Genomic DNA, 24,655 nt, shown 5'->3' with positions numbered 1-24,655 from the left:
TTATGTCAAACTTGTCAGTTCTTCGTCGTTCTCGTTCATAGGCCAAAGCCAATTTTGTTTGAATTTATGATTGATTGTAATTTGTTGTGATTTGCGGTTGGATGAAATGATTCGAAAATCAAAATATATTATTTGATATATTCCTAGACTGGTCAGGTATTATATTTAGAAAAAAATACGTATGTCAGTTATTATAGTAAATCGTAATCACATTATATAAATATTTATCTACAGTGATATTCATTGTCCGTTCGTCGAAGCTAAATCTATGTCAATATTTCAGGTTTAGGACAGTGAAAGTGATACTGTTGGTTATAAATCGAGTCTGAGAATTGGTGGAGTAAATAATCTGTGTTATTCAATACCACGCCGGAGTCCAGGATGTCGGCTTATTATGATTACTACGACGGCAGCAAATTATTCCTATTCATATCACACCGCCTCGGTCTTCCAATAGATCTTGTAAGTATACCACCGTTCAGGTAGGTTCTATATATTTGTAGCATCACCTAGTTTGTAGACATTATCTAATATTTTGTAGGAGGGCTTGTTTATGCCAAGAGGTAGGTATGATAGAGTAAACAAAAAATATAGTTAAATACATGTTCTGTTTTATTTTGTGCTTTGTAGAGTTCCATTTAAAAACATTATTTTTAGTATTTTATATATTATTTAAAATTATTGACACCAGTAAATAATTTTGTTAATATTATTTATCTAACAGTATATTAACATTTTATGTACTGAAATTTATCAGTCAATTTGTTATTACACAGTATTGTATAAATACTGCAATGCAGTTTTTTCTAACTAAAAATCTTACAATTGAGATCCAAGGCACTGTTCCTCGTGAATTGTTTATTCCTCATGAATTATTTAAATAGCTTATAGAAAAATGCAGTTTTACCAATTTTAGGTATTTTTATTTTCCTCAAACTCGAGTCCTAGAGACACATGGTGTTCTTAATGGTTTTGGTGAAAAAATTTTTATAAATTAAAATTTTTAAATGTTGGAAGATAACACAGCTGCATGTTAGAGACATTGTGTGGTACTAGGTTGCTACCGTACAAAAATCATTACAGACACTGCGTTTCTAGGATATAAAATGATGGCTTAATAAATTTTTCAGCTCCCAGTCTTATTAAGTGTGTAATGGCTTAGAAGTCACTCAGGATCTCGAAATACATTTCAAAGTTTCCTCTTAAAAGAGGTTCTAAGTATTTTCATCTTGGATGTTACCATCTTATATGACCAAGAGCTTGCACTTTATTTATTAAGCCTTAAATACCATCTTAAGTGGTAGCTTAAGCGCTAAGTAATGTGGAAATTTTACCAACTCTCAATGTATGTACTTTGAGGAATTGTTGAATGACACTCAAGTGATAATTTATATGACTTAAGTAAGGTCTTCATATCAATTCCACACTTGAGTGAGATGAATTTATTAATATTGGCCTTAGTTATTTAAATATAACATTTATTACTACATTTCAAAATTATTTCTGTGAATTATACTAAGTTTTGTAGTAGTCTCACAACTAGCACATTTCAAAATTGATAACATTATGTTTTCTTCCATTAGGTTAATTTTTTGATTGCACAATTAGCTGCACTATGCCTGGCCCGTCTGTTTCGGAAACCATTGAGACTTGCTTCGCCCGAATTTCGACACTCTGTGTGCCTTATTATAGGTCTGATTATGGGATATTTTTGCTTCGGAAAGTAAGTCTTACTGTGTTATAATAGATCAGTCTGCGTAGTAATGTAATCTCAAATATTGCGAATGGAACTTAACGTGAATTGTGTAGAAATTTTTTCCAGTATTTTTATAATCTTTTTTATCTAATGGCTTAACAATTAATATCCCTGTTTGTTGTATTTCAATGTAAAAGGTTAATACAATAAATAATATATTTTCAATTTAGTTCACATTTAAGTTCAAATTCCCTAAATTAATTATTTTTAGTTTTCTAATTTTGTATTAGATAAGGTTTATACTTAATTTGTTTAAAAACCAAACGAAATACAGTCATATTTACACAATAAGTTTATTGAATCTGCTATTTAACACAGTCCAATGATAATATATATATAGTCCAATATGAATACACACATATATATGACACAATAGGTATGAAACTGCAGTGCATAAAAAAACGAAACTCACATAATGACCTTGTCATTGATTATATAATTAGATATAATTTTGACACTACCAAAACTAAAGTAACTATGGTTTTATTTTTAGTACTAACAACTTGATAGTGAATATTAATTTTTCCTCCTTAAGCAATAAATTCATTTGGTCATCAGACCGTTCCTATTTGCGTCATACGAGTATTAGTCATACATACCATCCGACACTCAATAAAGATACAAATGCCTACGCCAAACTAATATCTATGCATGTAGAAACCAAATATGAAGTAATATGTTTTTAACAGTTTTTGATAATTTCTTATTATACTTCTGAAGCAAGATAAGAATGTTATCTACGCCATTGTTTACAATGTTTATATACAATGTTTATATGTATAGTATACTAGATAAATTAGAAACTCTAGTAGTGCTTCTATTTTTAACTGCTACTTCATATTATATAGAGGGGACTAATGTTTACATAATTGATTTATCAAAGCTTTGATAACCTGATACTATATAGTCCACTAAACTGTTATTAGTAGTAATCTATTCAACTAAACTTTAATCAAACAGCGTACTATTATTTTTTTTCGTCTTAAAAGCTGTGCAGGGTTGAGGTAGCGTAATGTTTTGATAAAAATATTATTTTCCTTTCAAACAATATGGATACATCATAACACGGAATAGTATACAAACGCTTATCAAATGGCAACAATGAACATCCATCGACACTAACTGGTATTGCGTGTTTTCAAGTGAAACAATAAATATCACTTGCCTTTCTCAGCTGTTTTACATCTACATATTATAGACGGCAACATGTAGCTTTCGAGGCTGTATTCGTAATATTTGTTTTTTAACCAATTTGCATGTCATGTACATGCCACCTTTTACGTTCTAATGTATACATTTTGCAAAGGTTTCTTAGCATATCGAATGTTTTTCAGGCAATCTATACACATGTCTGTACTTCCAATGCTGAACTACACATTGCTGAGAGTGGTACCTCATCATCACATGGGAAAGTAAGTATTATTCAGAAGGCATGATCGAATGAAAATTTGTTATAGTCTTAATATTCTATTAAGCCAAAAATTTTGAGTTTCGGTTTTTATCTGAGAATTTAGCGACTTAACGTTAAAAACAAAATATGTAATTTTGCCGTTACGTGTCTCCTCTAAGGAAAGTATTTAGCCTCCACTTTCACAAAGCTTGTAAATCTTTTTCACCTTGCAAGTTTCATCACTGTTAGTTAGTTAGATATTGCCACTAAAATTCACAAATGTATGTAAGTTACAAATTGAAGATATATGGTGAAACTATATATTCGAACTGTCTGTCGAACAACTTCTCACTGGCTACCAATGTTCATTTAAATAGTCTTAAAAAGATGTTAAACGGTTTTGCTGTAGCGACTGCTTTGATTCGCTACACGTCTTAGTGACTGCCACGCAGAGGTCCCAGGTTCGATTACCTGACGGGGAGAAATATTTGTATGGCCTACATTTATTTCTCTCGTGAGTTTGGGTGTAATTTGTGATTGTCTATGTGTGTGTCCATGGCACCCGCTATACAGTAGGGTTTCTCTAGTGCGGGGTTATGAGTGTGTGCGTTATTATTAATCTATTTCATAGACATCTTGTGTATTGTTTTTGGAAATTAAGTGTAATTAAGGGAAAATGACCTTACGATAAAATGTCTCTTAGGACATTTCAAATTTCCATAGTCGATATAAAGGTAATAATTTCGTCAAAGTAGCGAATTTTGAAATGTCGTAAGCGATATTTTGTAGTACGGGACATTTTTCATTACGAGATTTCAAATTTCCACCGTGGAATTATTGCTTTTTTAATACATTAAACAAAAAGTACATTGTGTATAAACCTAGCGGGATTCGCAAGGTTTACGGCCTCGTATTATTTTTATAGTTGACTTATATTAACATAGTCAAATGAATTTACGTCGTTTATAACTTGCAAATACAGTGAACACGTTGTTTTTTAATGTACTCGTTGTATTGAACGGAATTACAAGCGATGTTCTAAGACTAATTTGCTATTGGTTATATATTTCTTTATTTAGCACACAGGAATTTCGTAGCTTCAATAATTTTATGACCAGAGATTTGCAAGTTATACGAACATACGTATTATTATTGTTCAGTAATGCATTTCTCAATAGTTTTTATCGTTTTTCAGTATATTTCGCAATCGTAATTGAAAAAGGTATTACATCTTTTTGCGATACCACATTATTTTATCGTAATACAAATCTTCACCTGCCCGGTTTTCCAGTAAGATGCCTAGATAATGGAACGTTTAAAGAATCCGCTAAGTACATACTTACTGGCTTACTATAAAATTAATAATAAAAGTACGAGACAATGAAATGCAAGGAAAACCGAAGGTGGTCTGCGGGGTGGATGTATCAGATTACTGGAATGACATGATTAGATTCATGGCTACCTTCCTGTATGAATCGTCTCTTTTACACAGAAGACCTTACGTTTACGATGAATGTATGACGTGACACTGTTTGACGCGCTCCGCGGTCGCCATCTGTGGGGTTCCGAGTTCGATCCCCGACTTGGTCAATGTAGAAAAACTAACTTATATGGTGTCTCGGGTCTGGGTGTTTGTGATACTGTTCGTTGTTTCCGATTTCCATAACACGAGTGCTTTAGTTACTTACTTTGGGATCAAAGAATGTGATGTTGTCTCATTAATAAGAAATAAGATTAAACTGCATCCTCGCCATGTTTTTATGATACATTTTTTCTACCGAGAACATGAAAGAAAGTAAAAGATGAATACTACTCCCACCAATTCAGGGTTTCAAAGTAACATGTCCGTTTTTACAATATCATAACTATGATCTCATGTGAAACCAATTTAAAGACTATTTTCTAAATTGATCCCGGTCAGGGTATATTGGGTAGTGCTTGCCTCTATATTAACAGTGTATCTATGGTACGTATAGTACGGGGAATTGCCTGAGAGATTGCCTGAGTAATTTGTGTGATGATTGATGAATCTGGCACATTATTATTATTACGACGTCCTAGAGAGCCATTGAATGTATTTGTCTTTTATAATGGTCTTTGTTACAGCGTTATATTGGCGACTTCTATGATATATTTGTCGTGTCTGCATTTACATCGTCAGATATACCACACTGCAGACTATTCACTTGATATAACAGGTAAGACTTTATTTTATGTCTGTAAATATACAGGATGTAATCGTTAAGTGTGTTATGTATTACGGAATAATCGCCTGGGCACACATAACGACTACCCTGTATACAGGGTTACAGGAAAAGTCGTGCTAGATCCTTTAAGGGCGTGGAGTACTCATCATTTTTGACTTATTTTACTATGAAACACCCTACCCTAAACTTAACCCTTTTCGAGATGTTTGACTTTTATTTTTTTTATTCAAAATTGCCGATTTTCAGGCTACTAAATTTAATTTTGTTTATTTTGTGTGTCTTATTATTATAATTATTGCATTTTTACATGTGTGATAAGATGCTTTAGGACCTCAATCATTAAAATAGTGAATAAGTTAATTCAATACGCCGTAGTAGAAAAGAGAAAGTTAAGAAATTAAAAAAAAATTAGAAAGTTTATTTTTCTCTAAGGGATATCTAAAAAAATATTATGGCAGTTGATCGGCAGATAAGTTATAAAATATCTACGTTTCATCAGCTATCTAACAAGGTATAACAATCTAGGATTTGTATTGCATTTCGTGGAAAAAAAACTAGTTGGGACGCTCCAGGTAGCAGTTCTAACGGTCCCGCGCCTATTGTCCTTAAGTTAAGACGCACCGTGCGAGTGAGACAAGCGACGGTTTATGTAGGTGCGAATGAAAGAAAAAATATTGTAGAGATATCACGGGATATTGTTTTGTTTGTCAGTCTGCTTTTGTGCTTCGTACATAGTAGATGTGATATCGTTTTGCTCTTTTTCTTGACTTGGCTGTGATTCTGGACTGTTTTTTCCGATTTGTGACTACTGTGCTTGTTAACCGGACTTTGATTTGTACTTGTGCTACGGAAGTGTTGAAGATGACGTCGTACACACCTGAGGAATATGCTGATATGCTTATTTGTTACGGATACTGCGATTGTGTGTCTGCGCAAGCTCGCAACGAATACATAGCTCGATTCCCCGGTCGTCGAGTGCCGGATGTGGCTGTTTTTGAGACTTCGAGAAACTGGCTCTATTTTGAGACGAAATACAGACATGGGCAGACCACGAATTAATGACGACGAAGAACAGGACAATGAGATAGTGCAACGCTTTCGAGCGGATCCGACTACTTCCACTAATATTGTTGCCCGTGATCTGGGACTTTCGCAATGGAGAGTGTGGTTTACAGTGCATACTGCTGGCCTATACCCGTACCATTACCCGTACACACTATTGAAGAAGGAGACCCCGCGAGAAGGTTGGACTTCTGCAGATTTATGCTAAATGCTGACGTAGAAGACCCAGATTTTCTAAGAAATATCTTGTGGACAGATGAATCCAAATTTGATAAAGATGGCATAACTAATTATCACAACGCGCATTACTGGGCCCCAAAAGAACTTAGGAATCCCAATAAGAAAAGAGTGAAGGGTTCCCAACGAAGATTCAGCGTGAATGTGTGGATGGGTATTATCTCCAATAATTTGATTGGACCTTACTTTCTCCCGGACAATCTAAATGGGGAAAGTTACGAAAATTTTTTGAGAACTTGAGTGATTTGCTGGATGATCTGCCACTCAACTTGATCAGGGACATGTGGTTCCAACATGATGGCTGCCCTGCCCATTTCAGGAGAAGTGTCAGAGACTGGCTGGACACAAATTATCCAAACAAATGGATAGGACGAGGTGGGCCGTTGCCATGGCCAGCAAGAAGTCCAGACCTAACCCCCATGGATTTTCATGTGTGGGGGCGCATGAAAAGTCTTGTCTACAGCGAGTCAAATCCAGTTTCGTCTGTGGAAGAGTTTAAAGAAAGGATTGTGGATGCAGCAAATCAAATGAGGACAACGTTGACCACTGGAGTAGTGAAGACTGGTCTCCGTAGAAGAATGCGACAATGTATTAGAAACAGAGGCGGCCCTGTTGAACATGAACTGTAGAATAACAAAAAGTTGTGTGAAAACCTGATTTAATAAATACTTTGCATGCTTACCTATTGTTTTGTTATACTTTTTAGGGCTAAGTATTAATTTTCTCCTCCACTATCGCCTATGAAACTAAGTTTTTTCAATGCATTTAAAAAAAACCCTAGATTGTTATACCTTGTTAGATAGCTGATGAAACGTAGATATTTTATAACTTATCTGCCGATCAACTGCCATAATATTTTTTTTAGATATCCCTTAGAGAAAAATAAACTTTCTAATTTTTTTTTAAATTTCTTAACTTTCTCTTTTCTACTACGGCGTATTGACTTAACTTATTCACTATTTTAATGATTGAGGTCCTAAAGCATCTTATCACACATGTAAAAATGCAATAATTATAATAATAAGACACACAAAATAAACAAAATTAAATTTAGTAGCCTAAAAATCGGCAATTTTGAATAAAAAAAATAAAAGTCAAATATCTCGAAAAGGGTTAAGTTTAGGGTAGGGTGTTTCGTAGTAAAATAAGTCAGAAATGATGAGTACTCCACGCTCTTAACGGATCTAGCACGACTTTTCCTGTAACCCTGTATACCTATGTTTAAAATATATATTGTATTTATTGATTGTATGCATTTAAAATACTTATGGAAGCATCGGTATCTATTGAATTTATCTGATAGTTTAATATAATTGCTCTCTATTTCTATCTTGCGCGCTGTTGCCCACTTATTACTTCTGCCCTCACTGCCTATGTTTGGCTGGAAGAGATATTTGCTCACGTTTTGTATAATTAATATTCCTTTTGTTTTTGTTTGGTGCAATAAAGAATATAATGTAGTAAATAATGCTTTAGGTTGTACTCGAATTTATTTGTACAGGGTGATTAGGTTGTCCATCGGTTAGTAGGAAAGTAAAAAATCAGAATTTCCGAAGTCTGTACAGTTATGTACTAGATACATAACATGGTATATAGCATAGTATGTAGTATGGTATATAATATATGAAAAACACTGCGATTTAATAATAATAAATAAATGAAAATATAATCGTTATTTTAATTTTTATACGTTATCCATGAAAGTTTTGAGTACTAAATTAAGTTTCGTTGGTAAATCCAAAGCAAACATTCATACCAATATAAGAAAATAACCAAGAGCAGATATAATGAACAAAAACCGTAATAACAAAATAAGTGCATGCTTTTTATTTTTTCTTTTATTTATTTAAACTTTATTCCAGACTAAACAGTACTTACGGCGGACTTAATGCCATTCATTTTGCTTAGCACAACACGGTAGTTCACCGGGTTATTGGCAACCATGTTAAAAAATTATATATTTGTAGAAAATTAATCATGTGAGCGTGTATTTGCAAATGAACGCAAAAATATAACCCGAATTGAAACGGCCGCTGTGATTGGCTGAGATCTATCAGAAAGCTGTAGTTTTCTGTACCATCAAGGACAGCTTAATACAGATGTATTTTATATAATATATACATATTTTTAATATAAATTGTACGTTGGTAGGTAACGTAGGTAAGTTGGTTATTTGGTACGGTTGGATTACGTGGTCACCTGAGCGATTACAGGCCTGCTACTCAATTTACAGGTTAAGAGTGTAAAGCTCACCCTGTTCTCCTATGATTCAATAAAAGTAATTGGCGCTCAAATGCTAAATCTTATCCATAAGAAATGACTTCACTAAAATAAGAGCGTAGATATCTGTGCTATTAAGTGTTTTCTTTTTCAGGTCCCCTCATGGTAATAACGCAAAGAGTTACCTCACTAGCATATGCGCTGCAGGACAGCTATAGTGAAAAGAAAGGAACTAATGCAACACCAAGTAGCGAAAGCACATGTGTTAAATTGGCGAGGATTGACAAAACGCCATCTCCTTTAGAGTATTTTGCCTACATGTTGGCATTCCAAACGCTTATGTGTGGACCCGTTGTTTTTTACGCAGATTACATAAAGTTTATTGAAGGCGGTCGCGTTGACGGGGTAAGAACGCACCATGCATTATCTTTGTATCATTGACCACTTTTTTTTTATCAAACACTACATTATTAATTAATAACTTCACGGACTAATTAGCTGCTTGGATTATTGTTGATACAAAAGTCGAACAAATACAAAGAAAAATTCTTTCATAATGACTGCCTCACCGTGGCAACAGACGCAGATCAAAGGATTTTGTCTTTATGTTTGTTCGATCTTTGTATCAATAATAATTATAATAACAGACTAGTTTCCCCAGAAAATATAAATATCATAGTAGTAAAAATGTCATGATTGAATATTATAAAATTAATATTACTTGGAGTATGTTTAAGTTTCTGGTAACATTTACCTAAATATAAAGAATGTCCAATTAACCTTATAATTTGTTGAGACTAGATAGTGTGTATTATTGTAGCAGAGCAGTGATAACCCAGTTCAGACAGCTCTTGCCTCCTTTGTGTGTATATGATGGTTCGCAGTACTCTTCAAAGACTTGTGATGTTAACGTTTCAACCCGCATTGTGTCAGCGTGGTGAACAACGGCTTAAAACCCCCTACTTAGGCCGGCCACATACAGTCGGAATTCCGTTTCGGAATATCAATTCGAGATTCCGTATATACATCACACACATGTTTATTTCCGTTCGGAATAACAAGAGATGTTCTTGCAGCGAAAATACGTACGGAATTTACGACTGTGTGTTGCGGCCCTACAAAATCTATGGAAGACTTGCATTCGCAACGGCTTTTCCTTGCGGAATTGTAAATGCACAAGCCACCATACGGAATTTCGAATCGGAAAAACTTTGGAACGAAATAGCACTGTATGTGTGTGATAAGTCCGTGATTTGTGTGGTTTTGCCGAAATTCCGAAACGGAATTTCGAAACAGGATTCCACCTGTATATGGCCGGCCTTAGAGAAAACTCGTAAACTAGCAATGAGACGTATAGGAGTTGATGATGTACTGTTGTAGGAGGACAAACTAAGCGGATCGGAGCCTTCACCTCGACGAGCTGTGTTTTACAAAGTATTTGGATCCGTGTCGGCTGCTGTACTTTATTTGTCGCTAGCCAAAAAATACCCCATTACAGTTTTCGAAGGTGTGTTTGAAACACAATTACATAGACTATTTACATTTATTTTTCTCATAACTTATGAATCGTTACACTAGAAATAAATAAATCGCACTGTTGACTCTAAAATAAAAAATATATAGTTACCAATATAATTATATAACAGTATGTATTATATATCGTGTGTAATATCGTCGGTGTAAGGTAAAACTCACTTTAAAGCTAAATCGATTAATGGCGATAATTAAGATTTTGTGTTTTACCTGTAAATGGATTATAACATTATTGTATCCACATTTTTCGAAATGCAGTTTTATAGTGAAGGACACTACGCACTTACTAAATTTGTCGTAGATGTTCTTCCCGATCGAACAAAAGTAGAAAAAACTCTAAGGGTCGTATTTCAGAACTGTACTCAATGCTCAAGTCAGGATTTGAGCAGACTTGAGTACGATTTCAAGCACTGGAAATACGACCCTAATGGCAAGGACTTGAGTATGATTTTTAGTGCTTTAAATCATACTCAAGTCCTGACTTGAGCATTGAGTAGAGTTCTGGAATACGACCGTAAAACTCCTTTTTGATCAAAATGGGACTTAGTGAGTTTTACCCACAGATTTATACCATTTATAAGCCTGTGGGTAAAACTCACCTTTTACCTTTTAACCGACGACATATTCACGAATAACGTAGAAGCGAATAAGACATCGGTCTTTTGAAGAGTAGCAGTTTGTTTCCATTTAAATTAGATTGCAACTTTACGCTCTTTTTGAGGTCAATGCTGCTATGATGGACTAAAAAAAATCTTTTTACCACTTTTGCGCTGATAGCCTCATTTAAAAGTTATTACGCTATAGAAGAATATATATAGAAACTCATGCCAAACTGTCAACAAATTTTACATTTAAAAACAGCGTTCGCTTTATTGCCATGAATATTTACAAAGACAAACATGTTTTGTGTTGTAAACATGTAACTAATTAGCGACACAAAAACATAACAGTTTTGTTTTAACAGGGACTTAAGAATCTTATTGTTATTATACTTCATAAATTTGTAAGTGTAACATATGAGTTTTCTATGATCTCACTGTATTTTACAATAGAATAGAATTCATTTATTGTCTGACTGTGGTAACATTGAGGTCTTATGAACAAAATTGCAGTCCTCACAATCTATCCGCTACGGGCGTGCAATGTTTAAAGTATATTTAAAGTATACGTTAATTATGAAATTGAAATAAATTTCAGCACAAACGAGAGTTGATATTTAAAAGTGATATAAGGCCCATTTACCTGATGAGTTGCCAGGGATAGATGGCCCCTATTTCGTCTTTATTTCTGGTTATATACTCGATGTTATTAATCCATTAATTTAAGTTAATTAATATCTATTCACATTGCTTGTAGCTGAAAAAATCTTTTAAACTGTAAAAACATTTTTTAATTAGCCACATCTTCAAAGTTTTGTAAAAAGTACGTTCGTACAAGTACTAAGTTCGTACAGGGTCAAGAGCACGTTAAGCTTATATATAAAGTCTTTGATATATATTATGCGAATCATATCACACACTTTCAAAAACCATTTTTAAATAATGTATATTGTACCTGTAGAACTAACTGATCCTGGTTCCGAGATGTCCCGGTCGTGGTCAGCTCTGTACCTTCTGTGGTACGCGTACCTTTCGACATTAGTGGTGCGTTGCAAGTATTACCATGCTTGGCTTCTCTCCGAAGCAATTTGCAACAATTCCGGCATGGGTTTCAACGGATACGACACTGATGGCACGCCGAAATGGGACAAGATGTCGAACATTGACGTTTTTGGTTTTGAGGTAAGCATGCATTGCGCAATGTCAAAAGCGGGGTGGGTTTGACGCTGTATATTCAAATTGAACTTTATCCTATTTACCACAACAATAGTATTTAAAAAATCAATTAGGGACTTATGTACGCCCAGACACCTTTTTTGCCATTTACCGTCTCTAGTTGTTTATTTATTTAATTATGCTCAATATTTACCTAATGTATTTTATAATGTGGTACTTCGTATTTAAATAATTTAACTGCGCTTTAACGCTAACAATGAATCATGGAGGATACGAATATTCATTATAGAATATCAATATTCATTCTATTTTCAAGATACGAAACAGTCATTATCGTAGTCATAATACTATGTCAGCGCACAAACTGCGCCCTACGCGCTTTAAAACTAAATGCTATGCTACATGCAAAGAGTATAGTAAAAATCTTATAATGTTCCCTTTGCACAGTTGCTGTAAAATAAACTTTATAGTCAGGTAACTGACCTGTATCTTTACTTTTTCTGTACACAATGGATTGAAACGATATAAATAATTACATATGTACATTATAACGTGGCAATTCGTATTTAAAAAAAATAACAGCCCTTTAGCCGTAGCAATGAATAAAATATTATCATTATTCATTCTATTCGTGATTGAAGAAACGAAACAGTCATAGTGTAGACATAATACTATGTTAACGCACTAATTGCGCCCTAAGCGCTTTAAAACAATAGTAAAATTGAAAATGATATATCGTCGGGAATAGTGCAAATCCGCGTATGTATTATTGGTAAAAGACCCGGTAACTGCACGAAACCAAATTTTACAGGTGAGAGACTGAAATTGCACAGTCACCATTAATTTATGTTGTCTACAGACTGATAACAAAAGATCCCCCTGAATTACGCGGATTTGATTTGGCCACTAAATTCCCAAAATGGAAACTCCTAATCCAATGCTAGTAACGCGTTATTGCACTATCCACGATATGCAAAGTCATTACTATGAAACAAATTTGAAAAACCTAAGAGAAGGACAGTAAGAAAACAAAACTCTTAAAATGTTCCCTTTGCACTATTGTTGTAAAATAAAAGCTTCAATCATTGACCTACCAATAAATGGAGATCGGGTTCGCGCTTAAAAGTGTCCGCATCTATAGGGCGTTAAAATCACATACAGAGCGTCAATCGCACAACAGTCTTCGTTTGTTCGACTGTCAGCGCGGTTATCAATCATGCAGTCCCATATAATAATAACTTGTAAAAATTACTGCAGTAAAGTGTAAAAACAGGGTTTTCTATCATATTTTCACTAAACAAATATATTGTGTTATCATAGTTCTCATTTAAAAATGTTATTTTGTACAGTTTTATAGTATTTAATTTATATATAAATGAATCGTAAATATAAATTACAAAAGCACACAAAACAATCAAATTGTTAACTGTCCTTTTTCTACACATTGCATGCGCAAAAGATGGAAAGAAGCAAGCAAGCAAGTCAATTTCAAGAAGCTTCTATATAAACTTCTTGGTCATTTTCAATTGTTCGAACCACAAGCGATTGAAATATTTAGAACAAAGAAATTATAGAGTCGCTTTGATTTTAATCTTATTTTTAAAATGATTTTTAATTAAACGTTAGCAATAAGTAATAAAATATTGTTGTACTCGTTTTACGGCTTGGGATTACCTATTAGAAGTCAGAAAATACATTTGCCCGAAATAACGTTAGCTCGACTTTTCATAATGTCAAATGTATTTTTTTAGAAAGATTACAAAATAAAAACTAATTTTGTTTTTGTGAAAAGCATTAAAATATACAAACAAGATACGCGGTTAGGCGAAAGCGAAAAACACGCCTTTATCTAATACTCCTATTTAGTTACGTTTAAAAATAGTATTTTTTGAAATTTTTAGACTTACATGCTATAAATGCATTATAGAAATTGACAGTTTCGCCACCAGCTAACATTCACCACATAAAACCACTTCACTGTTGAAAAAATAACACACAAGTTTTGTCACACAAAACCAGCAATGGACGACATCAGTATGCTGAGAAGTAACATGGACGAGCTGGTTGCCCTTTTTGCAAGTAAAATGGAAATATTTAAGACTTCACTTGCATCTCCCAGACAAGATTCAGCAGTGGTTTCCAGTGAGTTCCATACTTTTAAATCTTTTATATGGACGGCCGTCTCAGGTCTTAGATCACAGCTGGAATTCGTCTATCAGGCATTAGATGATTTTAACATGAGGTCACGTTCGAATACCTTGCTCTTGCACGGTGTGCCTGAAGTAAGAGATGAGAATACAATGAGAAAAGCTCTAGACATTTGTTGTAACAACTTAGGAATAAGCGAAGTATCTCAGCCTTCTCTAACCGTATGCTTCGGACTGGGGAGGAATGTGGCCATGGGAAAGCCTCGTCCAACACTTCTACGTTTCTGTGACCATCAACTGCGCCAGAGAGTATGGGCTGCTATACGTGGCTTGAAAGGCACTGGTATAACTCTGTCTGAATTCCTCACTGCCAGTAGGCATGCTGTTTTTGTGGAAGCCCGTAAAAGACTTGGCATAAAGGGCTGCTGGACTATGAATGGCAAAGTCGTAGTGGTTTGTACCGATGGGACGAAAAAGAAGATCACAACTATGACAGAGTTATCGGACTTCACGACCTGCAAACCGACGCCGCCGTCAAATCTATCTAACTCAGCCACAGATTGTAGCTCCTCAAGGTCTGCCGTTGGTGACTCGATTAACCCTCCGCTATCGAGAGCACACGATCTTTCCAACCGGCCTCCAAGTAAAACCCGCCCCACAAGATCTGCAGCTACGAAATCCAAATAATATGCCGAATTTTCGGCTCCAGTGCGTAGCGCAAGCAATGTATATCGTTTTCTTGTTGGCATTTCTTTTGGTTCAATAATTTCCAGCAAAATTACTTTCTCATTTCACCCCACTTTTACTTTTTTTATTTTTATGCGTAACTTCTAAAAGTTTAAAATTCTGCTTGTTGACAGTTAATGTCATTTAATAATTTTTTTGACACTAGTTACGTTCTGTTTCACGCAAGTACCTTAGGGAAAGAAAACTGTTATTGTTGAACATTTTATAAGATCATTAGAGACATTGACTACGAGATCGTAGCACAGTCGGTGACTCGCCGACGTCGGCGGACTCTCCTGAATATCTTTTTTTGGAAGTCACTCTTCACCACACTAGGGCCCTACTGGGAGTTTTTTACAGTCCTCACCTAAGAGTTGACTACTTTGAGCAACTAGAGTCGGTTCTGCCTGAGCTACGTACCCGCTACGAACATATTATACTCATGGGTGACTTCAATACCTGCCTTGTTAAGAGTGACTGCCGATCGAGGAAGTTGCTTTCACTCTTCCACTCACTTTATTTGAAGTGCCTCGAGTTGTGTCCCACTCACTTTCCGCATAATGGTCAACCTTCCCTTCTTGATCTGATCGTCACTTCTTCTCCTGAGCTGGTTGATTCTCATGGACAGTTTAATGCTGCTGCTTTTTCTTCACACGATTTAATTTATGCTTCTTTCAAAATTCGTCTACCTAAGCGCAGACATAAAACCTTAATGCTCCACAATTATGGTAAAATAGACAAAAATGCCCTTTTTGATGATGTGCTGAATTCTGATTGGGAGCTAGTGTTTGGAGCGGAGCTTTTAACTTTAACTCTATTATTTTGACCATCTTTGACAAGCATGCTCCACTTCAAGTTGTCCGAGTCAAACATTTCCCCGCTCCTTGGCTCACGTCAGATATCAAGGAGGTTATGGAGAGGCGCAACAGAGCACGTATCAGATTGCGGAAGAATCCAACCGAAATCAATAGTGGGTTCTACATCGAGTTACGTAACCGCTGCATCAAGCTCTGTAGGAACGCCAGGCGTAAACATATTCACTCCACTATCGAAGGTTGTCCGCATACTAAGATGTGGAAATATTTGAAGTCATTGGGTATCGGTAAAGCTGGTCATGTCTTTCCCTTCAATGTCGATCTTAACGCGCTGAACGACTACTTTGCATCTTCCCCAGTATGTTTAGATTCTGTCATAAAATCGCGAACAATATCTGTCCTGGCCAATGCACCTTGTCTTGCTTCAGACTCTTTTGATTTTGGGAAGGTTACGACAGCAGATGCGTTGAAAATACTTAAGTCTGTCACCACGAAGGCTGTTGGTAATGAAGGTTTGAGTCTTGATATGATCACTCCAATACAGGACCCAGTAGCTTCTATCCTCACTCGTATCCTTAATTTTTCCCTTTCCACTGGTGTGTTTCCCACTGTATGGAAACAAGCCCATGTAATTCCTCTCCCTAAAAAATAAAATCCTTCTTCTTTCTCCCATTACAGCGCTATCTCCATACTTCCTGTATTGTCCAAAATCCTTGAGCACTATGTCCATAATCGACTCACTGACCACCTCCTACGTTACGATATTTTCAACCATCTGCAGTCTGGTTTTCGAGCGGGCCATAGCACGGTTTCTGCTCTGGTGAAAATCATTGACGACATTCGTCTCAATATAGAAAATAAAAAAGTTACTGTCCTCACATTATTGGATTTCAGCGGTGCTTTCAGTACTGTTTATTTTAATTTGCTTCTTGCTGTGCTCAGAACTTTAAATCTACCTCCCTTAGTCGAATCCTGGTTTCGTTCGTATTTGTTTGGTCGTTCCCAGCTCGTAAAGACCGGTGACATGCACTCGGACTGGTGTAGCCTTACGGCTGGCGGAACGCAGGGTGGGGTTTTATCACCTATACTTTATTCAGTCTTTATCGGTGGAATTACATCATCACTCACGTCTTCTTTCCATCTTTATGCCGATGACCTTCAAATCTATACTGCGGCCCGTCTTGAAGGCCCGTAGTTACTGCTATCGGCACATTGAATTCCGATCTACAAACGGTTTCGGTTTGGGCTAAGAGCTACAGATTTCTTTTAATTGCACAAAAGTCCCAAGCCATAATTATTGGCAGTCGCCATTCCATCTCCAAGTTTGAGTCTATGGTGATGCCCAATTTAGTTTTGAATGACACCATTATTCCTTTTTCCACTTCAGTTAAAAATTTGGGCATCATAATGGATCAGACACTTTCTTGGTCGGAGCATGTCGCCGATGTGAGTCGTAAAATCTTTGCATCACTTCATTCCCTCAAGCGGATGCAGTACTTTCTTCCTCTGTCTACCAAATTTATGTTCATACGCACTCTTCTTTTTCCTATTCTGGACTATGATAACGTCTCCTGTCTTGATCTTTCGGAGGACCTTCTTAATAAATTGGAGCGGCTGCAAAACCAATGTATCAGATTTGTGTTTGGATTGAAAAAGTGCGACCACATTTCCAAGTTTAGAGATGAGTTGAAGTTGTTGCCTATTCGTTTACGTAGAAATGCTCACATTTTATGCTTCCTCTATAAAATCCTGTTCCATCCCACTTCACCTAGCTGTCTACGTGAGCGTTTTCAATACCGTCAGGCTATGGGTGACCGCCTGCGTTCTGGCACCAATTTGTCCCTCGTCCTCCCGCAACACAGTTCCCAAAAATATTCGAACTCGTTCACAGTAAATGCTGCCCGTATGTGGAACCTTCTCCCGGTCGAGGTCAGACAGTCGCCTTCGGTTCGGGTTTTCAAGGGTGCTCTTTTGAAGTTTTGGGATTGTTCAAACTCCACATGTTAGAGCTTTTGAAATATTTATTTACATTTGATATATTTATTTATAGTTTTATTTTGTGCATTCATTTTATTATAGACTTTGTATGTATTAATGTATAAACATTACTTAATATATATGTATTCGTTGTACATTTGATTCATTAAATTTATCTGTGTATTTATTGAGTATAGTATATTCCATTTCTTTACTTATCTATTTTTAGTGCCACCCCAAAAACCAACTTTCCTCTCAGATTTTCAAAGGTTATTTGGAAGAAATCTCTTTATGGCATAAGCTCGCCTTTGTACACAAATGTTTAAATTGTTTCTGAAAATTTGTAAGTTACTTTGTGGTACAATAAAGTGTTTAAATAAATATATAAAATTACACGAAAGCGTAACGATTTTATTATAAATAGGTTTTCGGAATTACGGATATTTGAGTTTACGTTTAGTTGGAATATCGGTACATTTCTTATAGTACACGCTTATTTTCACATTTGTAGTAATATTTAGTATGTATGTATCTGCCCAACTCTTTATTATTTCTTTAAGTGAATTTGTACAAAATTCGACATAATAATATATATAAAAATTAATTAATATTTACGATAAAGGCTACTCCATTACTCTTGTGTTCAAGTAATTTTCAGTCGAAGCCAAATATTATGGTATTTTTGAGCCGTTAAATTGTTGCAAGCAAAATTAGGCAGTACTGCAATGACGTTACAATTTAAATGAAATGTTTTAGTTTTTATATTTCGTTACATGTCACTACGTTTGTATAGGTTAACTTCGGACATTTTTTTCGTGGTTTTTGTATTAGACCCGTCGTCCATTTGTTGGTAGGTCAATGGCTTCAATGTTCCCTTTGTTCTGTTTACCGATTACCGAACTTGCAAGGACAAACCCGCGAGCATAGAGATGCTATATAAATGATTATTTCTTCATCCTGTAAAGTTGTCAAAATTGATATACTACCGGTTGCCAGTTCACAGTAGACAGGTTCTTGATTCTACGAACACCTAATCGTAATCTAAAAAGTGTTACAAAAGTCGAAATGTTTTATACCCGACTACACAATGTAGAGGAATTTGTATCGAAAAAATGTAATTTTCTTTTTATTTGACGTCGTTGTATTTCGACAATATATTGAGGACTAGTATTTAACGTGTGAACATCAAATACTAGCCCTGTCACTTCTTCTACCACTGTGAATTGGCAGAAGAAATTAGTTCTTTAAAAACCCGCAACTTAGCTTTGGCCCTTTGCTCACTTTCCACACTTATCTCAAATTCCGGTCGTTTAAAATCTCGTGTGTATTGTTTATATAATACTAATTTATGTTATTATAATTTATATATAATAATGTTTTAGTTTATTCCAATTTCTATTATTAATTAATAATAAATTGAATTTAATAAAAATTCATTCGATAAAATCATTTGTAAAACTTGATGTAGCGTAAATTGAAATGTTTTCTTTGTAAAATTAGAAATAAGGTATTTAATTAATAACTATTGTAACTATAGTGAAAAAATAGGGTGGTTTGCATTAATATTAGACATAACTGGTTGAAGACTGTACCACCTCAGTCAACCGTGACCATGGGACCTGTAAAGGGCCAGAAACGTCGGTTTGTTTGAAAAAACAAATATATACGCGATTTAAATCCGGAAAAATAGTTTCATTTCCTATGCGTAACAATCGCGAAAACCTAAGAACTCGATTTATACTAAAATGTTTTTTATCCAGTTCAGCCAAAACTTCCGAACGGCAGTGGCTTCATGGAACAAGAACACGAACACCTGGCTGCGAGGCGTGGCTTACGAGCGTGGCAATGCGGCGTGGAGGACCACGCGTGTCTACGCGCTTTCCGCCGTGTGGCATGGCTTTCATCCCGGGTACTACCTCACCTTCTTCGCTGGCGGTATCTTTACAGTCGCTGCTCGGAAGGTAACGGATTTTTTTAAACTAATATTTGTATAGTCCGGCCATATTTCATAACAAAACGTTGCGTTGCTAGCAACCAATTATTGCAGGTGTAAAGAACATTTTTTGTCCATGCTCATTATTTAAGCTGGCTCTGACCACGGCTTGGGTGTCACCTCTGCTAATTTTGAATCATTTCAGTTGTCTATCAATAGAGCGCCAATGGCAAGATTTGTACGTGGGGTTTTTGGTATAAGTTAACAAGTAGTGACTTGTCAGTGGCTAGCCGTCAAGCTACTATTCAACTGCCATTGCAATTTTTTGATATTTCCTTCAATGGCGAGTAGATGGCAGTCGTTGATATAGTCTAGTATATATTTAATTTGATTTTTTTTTATAATACCAAGTGACGGGACTTACAAGTCGTGCGCCTGGTAGTAAGCGACACGCCTGCCTATAACAGTTGCAGTGTCACTTAGAGCTTTAAGTCTAAGCGCCCGTCACCCTGAGAAATAAGTTGACAAGTCCCATGTGCCTGTAATTTCACCAGCACCCTTCACAACCGGAACACAGTAATGACACCATTACTGCTTGGCGGTAGAAATAGGTAAGGTGGCAGTACTTCCCTGGACAAGCTCTTTCACAAGGAGTTCTACAGCTACTAAAATGCTATTTAATTTCAAGAAGAAACTAACAAGATGAAAATTATGATATATGCATATTAATATCCATAGTGGTTTAGTAAGGCAACATCGATCAAGACTCTGACACTCTATTGAAATCAACTGCTATTGGAACTAGATTTTAACAGAATAACAAATATTATCATAACTGCAATATACTCTTACTGGAGTCTCAATGAAATGACAATAACCATTGGTTTGAAGAAAATTAACAGACTTGGTGCCCTGCTCGCGTAATTGTGAATGGAATTCAAATAGGTAAGCAGGTAATTCGGGTTATCTAGTAATAATATTTCACCTAGCCAAATTATAATAAAGTTTGTAAAGTACAGAGGTACTTCGATACGTATGATTTATGAATAAAGTAATTTAGTTTAATATATATTAATGCTTAGTGCTAGTTAGTAGTAATAGTAGATGAAAAGGAAGAAAATTGTGAGATTTTATTTTATATTAATTACTACATATCTCATACAGCATCAATTGCCGATTCTGTACTAGAATTAGTACTCGACTTCGAATGTTATCAATTTGCTTCAAACCAAATAATCATTAGGCCATATTTCATAAGTTTAAAAATAAAATTTGTCATAAACATGACTTCAAGATTAGTATTATCAAAGCCTAATCTAATTTCGGGGGAAAATATTGAAATTGTCGTAGTAACTGTAAAACAGTCTAGGTAAACATTCTAAAAATCATACGTTTTCCTTTGTTGACACTTATTCTACATCGAATTTCGCTTAAGTATAAAGATGTTTATTTTCAACTTCCCCTATAACACTATTTATTTAACTCTAGTTAGAGATTTTTATAATGTACTTAGCGAGCTTTGTGAAGCTATTTCGAGATGCAATCACGTCTCAGGCGGTTTAATCACGTCGGGCTCTCCACTTTGGAGGCTTCTTAGTTGGTATATCTTTGGTTTGTTGAGTAAAACCCGTGTCTAGATCAGGAATCATAAATGTTTATTGAAAACGTATTATTTACTGAAGTATATTTTTAGGACTTTTAACTAGTAGCGTTATGGCGAGTGTACATCGTCTCAGTGGCGCCATCCTCGCGGAGTGTTTGTAACAGTTGTAGCGACAAGACTGGATCGACACCAGGGTTGTTTCTGATGCAGGTCTTTTACGCATCAGTAGATGCTGATTTTGTGTTTAAAAAAAATGCGGGAAATGTACATCCTTACGAAATCTATCTACATGAAAAAACTTTCTATTTTCTTTGATATTGTAATAAAACATTTTTTCAATGATTTTATTATTATTAAATCATAATAATTACAAAATATTTGTAAATTATTCCAGCGTGCCTTTTAGGTCATGTTACGACTCGAACATTCGCAATGAATACCAGCATCTATTAATGCGGATATTTTAATTTTATGCAGATTATCCGCCGATGCGGATGCTGAAATTCGCAACAACCCTGATCGACTCATGTAAATAGCAAGCGCGACGCGCGTACCACTCAGCTCAGTGTAGGCCAGCGCGCCATGCGTTATGGATGTATGATGCAGCTACACAAGTATCTCCAGTGTTTTTCTTTTCCATTAAGACTGTTATCTTATAAACTTACCGACATATTTTCAAAATGTATTTAATAGATCCGCAAAGTTGCTCGTCCGATGTTCCTGGGTAGCAGGCCTAAGAAAGTGTTCTACGACGTGGTAACATTCCTCACGACGCGCGTCTGCATGACTTACGCCACAGTGCCCTTCGTGCTGCTGCATTTGACGCCGTCTCTCGCTTTTTACGGGTAACTATTTGTAAATTTAAAACAACATTTTTAATTACACATCAATATGTTCATTAATCATAATTTGTCTTGGTAATTTTAAAGCAGTAACTTAATCGTTAACGTTACAGTTTACTATCATTATTTGTTTCAGCAAATTCTACTATTCACTTCATTTCATAGCCCTGGGCGCGTTGTTGATCCCAGAGAAACGAGGCGGCAAAGAAAACTCTGATACTTCCTTGAAGTCTTCCTATTCACGTAACACACCGGTTACGAACGGCGACATGAAAATTAAATAATTTTACACACAAATATAGTTAAATATAGTAGCTAAAGCAAATTTCTAATAAAAATATATACAATAGTACGGTCACGCAGTCTTAATAGGCTAATGGCGCATTGACACCGGGTCGTCTGCCGCCCTCGGCAGACTACTTCACCTTGCCGAAGGCGACGCAATCGACTAGCCGTTTACACCGAATCATCTACCGCCTTCGGCAGACTACTTCGCCTTACCGAAAACAACGCAGTCGACTCGCCATTTACACCGAGTCATCTGCCGTCTACGCTTACAAAGTTCTCATTAACCAAAAATTTCCCACATAATAATCTCGAGAAAAAAAGTTAAAAAAGCAGTCCATATTTATTTATTTTTATTCGGTCATTGTTTTTTGCCACATCTATGCAAATGGCAACACATACAATATGCAAATAACTATTTAACAATTTGGGAACTTATCGCACACTTTTATGGTGTTTCTATACAAACGAGTAATGTGCGATGTTGCAAAAAAATACATCAATAATATTCATCGTAATTGATGTTTTTTATCAACAAGCATCAAACTATCTATGTATCAGCATTATATGGGGTAAAATGGTAAAACGTACAAATGTCACATTATTCCAATCCCCACAAAATTCCAGCGTTTCGTGAATTCCCCACAAACTACTCTACGCAACACTGCTCAGGACGCGTAACGCAGTTGAGACGCGGCCACAGACTCGTTGAAACCTGTGCGGTCGATCATCGCTTGCCGAAGGCGATCGTGTCGTCCATAGCATTTACCACCTAGTCGCTTTGGTCGACTTGGGCTTCGAACTATGGATTTCAGACGACTCAGGTCTATATTTACACGTAGGTCAGTATTTACACCGGTAGCCTGTCGACTTGGTGTACATGCGCCATAAATAGTCGCGAAAGATAAAACATATCTAAAGGTAAACAATGTAGATCAACTTAGCCAAGCGTTACACCCAATGAAAATTGATACTATTGAAAATTTATATAAACTATAAACTTTGACACTCATTTTTCCAATGAGATTTTATCTTGAAGTGTTGATGGTCAAAATTACGTGTTTGAGATTTCGACAACTGTGATGCTTACACGTGATAGGACAATAAAGGAAACTCAAGTTACCACGTCAAAAATGTGTTACCACTTAATTTGAATTAACTGGCAACGCTACATCTACTTGCCAGGGTTATAAGAGTGACGCAACACGGCACTTTAAAAACCTTTCGTCATTTAAAATAACTTCTGGTGGTGAAATTACAGGCACACGGGACATGTCAACTTATGTGTCAAGATGACAGGCTCAGAGGCCCCCAGATCTTTGCGATTTATAAAGCTCTGAGTGGCACTGCAACAGTCATGGATGGTAAGCGACATACCAGGTATGTCGCTTTCCACCAGGCGCACAACTTGTTCATCGCGTCGCTTGATATCATAAAAAAGCACTTCAACAAAATGTAATTGGGGGTATGACAGCAACCAAGTTACGCGACCGAATTTTCAGCAGGTAATGGCGCTAGGTTATCTTATATTACAGACAGAGGAGAGAGAAGTTAGGCACACATTCTCAGAACTTTCATACCGGAATATGTTCTCTCCGCTCTAAATCAAACCTTTTGACGTCTTCACATTTTTAAAAATAATAATTTATGTTAAATATCTTACAAAAACTTGTGCTTTATGTGGAGGTTATTCATATCATGATGTACAGTAATTACATCTTTTTGTTTAAATGTTTTATATCACAAACTAATTGCATTTAATTTACTTTAATCTAAAAAAAAAAATTGCTTCACGATAAAATATTATGTGTTAATATTTTGTGTTGAAATAAAAGCTCACGATGGGCGTTTCTTTTTTATAAACTACACAATTTCAAGTATATAAAGCAATTTTATATATAAAGATATTGATTTTCTAGCTACGAGTAGGTAAGATATGCAATTTCTAAATTGTAGGGATCAATAGTGTACTAACCAAAAATTCAAACTCACCTATATGGTACTGATTTTTTAATTTAATTAATTATGTAATGTTACAATATACTACTAACCTAATTTTCTCATTATTATTTGGAATTAGTGCCATAACTACTGACGGTTTAATGTATACCGTTTTTTTATTGGTAACCTACCTGACGTGTTCCATT

The 24,655-nt window shown here is 35.6% G+C and overlaps 1 protein-coding gene across 1 annotated transcript; it reads left to right on the top strand.

Annotated features, from left to right (window-relative positions):
* Positions 1 to 56: 56 nt before the first annotated feature.
* LOC113228587 (membrane-bound O-acyltransferase domain-containing protein 2) lies at positions 57 to 24,249 on the top strand. Its single transcript, XM_026461942.1, has 11 exons — positions 57 to 156; positions 284 to 462; positions 1,584 to 1,723; positions 3,091 to 3,168; positions 5,253 to 5,344; positions 9,027 to 9,277; positions 10,253 to 10,379; positions 11,966 to 12,186; positions 19,606 to 19,806; positions 22,075 to 22,226; positions 22,360 to 24,249. Exons 2-11 carry the CDS (start codon positions 382 to 384, stop codon positions 22,505 to 22,507), a joined length of 1,491 nt encoding a protein of 496 aa, XP_026317727.1. The 5' UTR covers positions 57 to 156; positions 284 to 381; the 3' UTR covers positions 22,508 to 24,249.
* Positions 24,250 to 24,655: the final 406 nt, after the last annotated feature.

Source organism: Hyposmocoma kahamanoa, unplaced genomic scaffold, assembly GCF_003589595.1.
Source record: "Hyposmocoma kahamanoa isolate Upper Pololo Valley unplaced genomic scaffold, ASM358959v1 232, whole genome shotgun sequence".
In the NCBI taxonomy this organism is placed as follows: Eukaryota; Metazoa; Arthropoda; class Insecta; order Lepidoptera; family Cosmopterigidae; genus Hyposmocoma; species Hyposmocoma kahamanoa.
This window is presented reverse-complemented; position numbering and strand designations above follow the sequence as displayed.

What these genes read in the sequence shown, in the direction of transcription:
- LOC113228587 (XM_026461942.1), top strand. Translation starts at nt 382, where the DNA reads ATGTCGGCTTATTATGATTACTACGACGGCAGCAAATTATTCCTATTC. An exon ending in TTGACGTTTTTGGTTTTGAG is followed by an intron (nt 12,187 to 19,605) that starts GTAAGCATGCAT and finishes TTTTTTATCCAG; the next exon opens with TTCAGCCAAAACTTCCGAAC. An exon ending in CCGTCTCTCGCTTTTTACGG is followed by an intron (nt 22,227 to 22,359) that starts GTAACTATTTGT and finishes TATTTGTTTCAG; the next exon opens with CAAATTCTACTATTCACTTC.